Source organism: Diuraphis noxia, unplaced genomic scaffold (genome assembly GCF_037042655.1).
Source record: "Diuraphis noxia isolate RWA-SAM2 unplaced genomic scaffold, SU_Dnox_SAM2 contig0005, whole genome shotgun sequence".
NCBI lineage: Eukaryota > Metazoa > Arthropoda > Insecta > Hemiptera > Aphididae > Diuraphis > Diuraphis noxia.
This window is the reverse complement of record NW_028301715.1, coordinates 16981225-16986664: the sequence shown is the minus strand read 5'-3', so window position 1 is coordinate 16986664 and position 5440 is coordinate 16981225. Positions and strand designations below refer to the sequence as shown.

General features: G+C 29.5%; 1 protein-coding gene across 1 annotated transcript; it reads right to left on the bottom strand.

Moving 5' to 3' along the window:
- Nucleotides 1–3225: 3225 nt before the first annotated feature.
- LOC107162969 (uncharacterized) lies at nt 3226–5179 on the bottom strand. The gene is made up of 4 exons (XM_089229787.1): nt 4923–5179; nt 4251–4530; nt 3762–3866; nt 3226–3414 (listed from the first exon to the last, which is right to left on the bottom strand). Exons 1-4 carry the CDS (start codon nt 5177–5179, stop codon nt 3238–3240), a joined length of 819 nt encoding a protein of 272 aa, XP_089085913.1. The 3' UTR covers nt 3226–3237.
- Between the last annotated feature and the right edge of the window lie 261 nt (nt 5180–5440).

Genomic DNA, 5440 nt, shown 5'->3' with positions numbered 1-5440 from the left:
AATATGGATTTATGAATTTTATGTCATTGCTCCAACAGTCTAAAATCTAACACTCAACTAACTTTTCCAATTATCTATGCAAAATATTTAATATTGGTCGCTTATATTATTACGAAATCTTATAAAATGTGGTTACAACATAAATAAATAAATAAATAAATTATAATATGGCACACAATTAAAAAATCATATCATGGTATTTGAACCTATATTATAACATATTGATTGTTAAATATTAAATCGGTCCGATCGATATTTTTTTACTAAAAAACATTCGAAGATGTTATCCTTTAAAAAATATATTACGAAAACATGAATTTAGACTGTTAAGTATTATTATTATTATTTCCTCATCCTTTATTCGGTATACTATTTTAGTCCTGCAATTCTTTCGTTGCTGCCGTAGATTAGAGGAATTCTGTATATTATGAAAACGCTGTGTCTAATTAAAAAAAAAACGCAGATGCGTGCAAAAAACTACAATAAAAATAAATCGAGAAAAATCTGCACAAAATCATATTTGGGTCGGAGGAGTGTGCACTTTTTGTGCGTGTGGCCACCCCCCGTCACCACAACCGGTTGGATGAATCGATGTTGTTATTGCTTTGCAGGGCCTAAAAAAAAAAAAATAATAATAATTGAAAATCAAAAAAAAAAAATAATACGTTCACGTTTATTTTTGGTGAGACTGCTGTCAAAAAATAAAAATATAAAAAGCCAAAATAAAAAGTATCGGTCTTAAAATATCATTTAACGACCGGCGGCGGTGGACAAAAAAAACACGGAGCCACCATTTATATTATTCTACCATGTAGTTTATTTTTATTTTTTTAATAATATAATCATATTTTACGACTTATTAAAAAATCACGGACACCAAAACGACACCCGGCGACACGACGGAATAATTGGTAATTTTTTGTTTTGCTCCTATATAACGTCTCAGATTTTCTTCTCTTTTGCTCTTATTGTTTCTTCACCTATTCAACAGAATTCTCTGTCGGCCATAAAAAACCGCCTTTATAGCCGTCTTTCACTATGTGTCGTACACTCCGGTGGTGGCGGCGACGGTACATGCAGGTCTTATAGTGTAGTTAAACTTTTTATTAGGCAGACACTCCCGAAATTTTTATTTCTGGCCACCTTGGACTATACTCCCCTCATCTCTACTGCCAAACACTCAGTATACCACCACCATTTAAATCCATATCTTTTTGTTTCTCGTCGTTTGAAGATGTATTTTATTGTTTTCTGCTGTTTCTTTATCAACGCATATTATATAATGTATAATTGTATATGCATGCGAACGATATTCAATAATAGTAATAACATGAGTATTATTGTTTTTATTATTATTTGAGTATTTTACAAAACATACTAACTATACTAACAAATGTATTGCCGACAATGCTCCAGTATAGAACTGTCGAGTCTAATAAAATGTCTAATTGTAGTCATCTAGCTGACACATCTTGTTGTCGGCGATGGGTACCTAATTAATGAAAACAATTAATTATCAAGCACAATAGATAATTCATTAATTATTTTAGTTGGAATAAAAAAAGTAACCAAAAATATGGGCAGATTTGAAAATTGCCAAGCACTGTGTAGGTTGTGATCTGCAGTGTGATGATGATCGTTATGCACCTCATATACGTATTATAATTTATTAATTATAAAATACCTATGTCCTATACCTATATAGTTGGTTTATTTTAAACTATATGTTATTTGTGTACATAGTTGTATATTGCATTCTAAAATGTATTTTAATTAATTACGACAGTAAGTTAGAGCCTTAGAGGTAAGGTTAGGTTATAGGTAGAGCCCGGAATTATATTCTTTTGCATATTTTTTATGAGTCTATGCAGTCAGACGCCGGTTCGAAATCTTTACGAATCATGAAACAGGTGTAATAATGGCAAAAGTTTTTTGCATATTTGAGAATATTTCAAGATAAAAGAATATTTCGTATAGGTAATAAAGAATATTAGAGAATATATCAATTAATTTGTATAGATGTTCGATATTTTTGGTTGCAATGACGTAAATAATATAAATTATATTATGTTCGATAATAGTGATAATGATATGATATTGAAAATATACTATATATTTATATACCATCGTCCATCTTATATACCAGGGATGGGCAACTGGCAACCTGCGTACCTTTTTTATTTGGCCCGCGCTACATTTTCAAATTACTTCATATAAAACCTCATCCTCAAGTGTCACATTAAATAATAGGTAATTGTAAATATAAATAAATAAAGATGAAAAATAAATGTTAGTGAATTTGAAGGACCTTTTTTTTTTGCTTTTTCCTATGCACTGCGGCCCGCTAGATCTTAAAGTACTAAAAAGTGACCCGCTAGTTACTTCGAGTTGCCCATCCCTGGTATATACGATTGTTATACCCTACGTAGTTATGTGCTGCAATCCACTGTAGTATATAAGATATGTGACTTATCTAAGATAACAATGCGTGACAAAAAATGGAATTACTATACAAAAATAGCTAGCTCCAAGCAAAAAGCATATTTTTGGCATATTTTATTATGATTTTTAAAGAATATTGGAAGAATATTTTCAACTTTTTAAGAGAATATTAACATCTTATTTTGGCTATTTTTAAAGAATATAATTCCGGGCTCTAGTTATATGTATAATAAGCACAATATTCAATAGTCATTACAAATTAAAAATTGAAAAACATTAAATACACGTTTTTAATTGATAATTAGTGACAGTTATTATTGCTCAAGAATATATTATACAACTATATATACATTATACAAGATGCAGTATATGCAACCATGCATGATGTTAAATAGAGAAAGGATGATGCACATTGCGCGCTACAAGATTTACTTTCATGCTGAAATAATGTAACTTATAAGCATGATTATTTTTAGATACATGCTACTGGAAAATAAAAAAAATATTATTTATTTTAAACTTAAAATAATATTCAGATTGCTGCAAGAGGTTAAAGTGTTGAAATCCGAAAACTAAAATTACATAATTGCACACTACATCTATATTAGACATGTGTAATTGAATAATTATTTATAAAGCCGAATAATAAGTACAGATGTAAACGTCTACAATTGACTTGTGAACGAAGAATCTTGATCAAAATCTGAAATAATAATGCTTATAAACAAACACATATTAATCAATTAATCATGTGACAGTTTCATTTATTTATTATTTTTTTTTTCTTCATATATTTCAGTCAACAGACATGTCCATGTGACTCGGTCCTGTAAATGAAGACCACCCGATATACTTGTTGATATCCATGTATAAATCGCGTTTTATTTTAAACTGGCGCTCAAAATGTTTCTTATTGAATGAGTGTCTGCCTACCACGTACACACGTCTGTCCATCTCCAACTGATATTTGATCTACAACACATACACGTCACATGATATCATCATAAATATAATTTGTTAATAAATAATAATTTTATTTAATCGTAATATTTTATTCAAGAATAATAGCATACGTAGCATAGGCGCAATTAGGGAGGGAGGGGCTTAGGGGATATTAGCACCCCCAATTTTAAAATTAGCACTCTCAAATAATGATCGTGCTTATGCATCAAAAACTTCTTCTTTCAAAAAAAAAAAAAAAACCAAAATGACAAATTGCATAGGTACCATAAGCACCCTAACCTATTTTTATTGAAATTGCGCCTATGGGCTATGATACGTAGGTAGTTTAATTAAAATAATATATGTTATCAACTTACGTACACGGCTGGAAGTGACAGTAAATGCGTGAAATTTACTGTAAAAAATGCGCTAACCGTCACTTGAGGAATTGGATACTCATTGGTAGACACTGAGAACTCTGCCTGCAACGTTTAAGGATGTTAGCACAGCAACTCTTATACAGTCAAAAGCGATGATACACAATAATTTAAATGTTTCCAGTGGAAAATAAATGTTTTTAATTTTTAGCTTCTTGATATATATATTTTAGAGATTTAGGTAATACAAATTATTTTTATTAATACTTTTAAATAAATTATTTAAACTTTTGGCAGCTTTAAGCTTATACTTTATTTAGAATTAAAATGATTAAGTTTTGTTTCAATTGATATATACAATATACATATATGTATATATTTTTTTAATTTTAGAATCAAAACAGTAGGTACTCAAATAATAATCAGCTATGTATTTAACGGTTTGAAATAATACTTAAGTACTAATAATACTAATAATGAGGCTATTACCTTGTAACCGTGACAAGAAATGTCACACATTTTTAATGATGACTTCTCAACAGTGTATAAGTACTTTATTTCCAAGTTCCAATGCTGTTTTATATAACAGCAAATATTTGTTATTGCTACTTGGTCGTCGAAAATTCCGTTTTCGTTGAGCCAACTCGGGTTAGAAAATAATGAATAATTATTGGAATCTAAGTTAGCCCCGTCTTTGCATGCTTGTACGGCGTTCATATTAATCATTATATTTTCACTGTTATAGTCTGCTGGATTGGAATATTCTAATCTAAAAGTATTACAAAAGGTGACTAAAGAGAACCATTGTTATTTGTAATAGGTATTTGAAAACTAATTTATTTATATAGTTTAGTTTTGTCTTAGTTTAAGTCAAACACTCAAAAGTTTTTTTTCAAATAGGTTTCTCAATTAGCTGTAAATACGGAAAATACTAAATTTAAACTATATAGTATACCTATACATCTTGTCAGTTTACAGCTATATAATATAATTTGGATTAATAATAACATTTATACAATCAACAATATTGTTGGTGATTTTCGTTTATAACCTCTTTTCAATAATTATTCATTTATAGCTAAAATGATAATTTAAAACGTTCGGTAACTATTCGAATAAATTTAGAAGAATATATTACGGCAATCATTTTCTATAATTTACTTATTTCTTCGTAAGTAGCACTGCACCGCTTGTTTGGAATATGCAATCACTCCATTCACGAAATTTTCGCAGGTTTTTATTACCGAATTTGAAAAGTGTTCACTTATTCCGGTGGGTACTTTGCATAAATGACCATCATGTTGGTAGAGGTTTTCGAGCAATGATACAGACGCACACTTTTCCAGAGGAATTTCATTTTTCCACAAAATAATAGTCTTACTAGAATCTTTACCGTGGAAGGTTTCATTTGAATCCATAATTTTACTGAATGTAAATTTAAGTTCTTAAAAAATACAATAAAAATTATTAATTGGTATAGAAAATAATATGGCTAACAAAGACTAATTTGTGAAGCATGCAATACTTTCAATCAAAAAGCAAATATGCCACTGCAGAAATAATACCCGAAACACTGCATTATGTCTTATAAATTATGTCGTAGGTATTACACCAAAGTGCATAATTAATATTTTTAAGGGGGTTGGGCGTAACTATATATAGGCGCAACTAGATCTCTA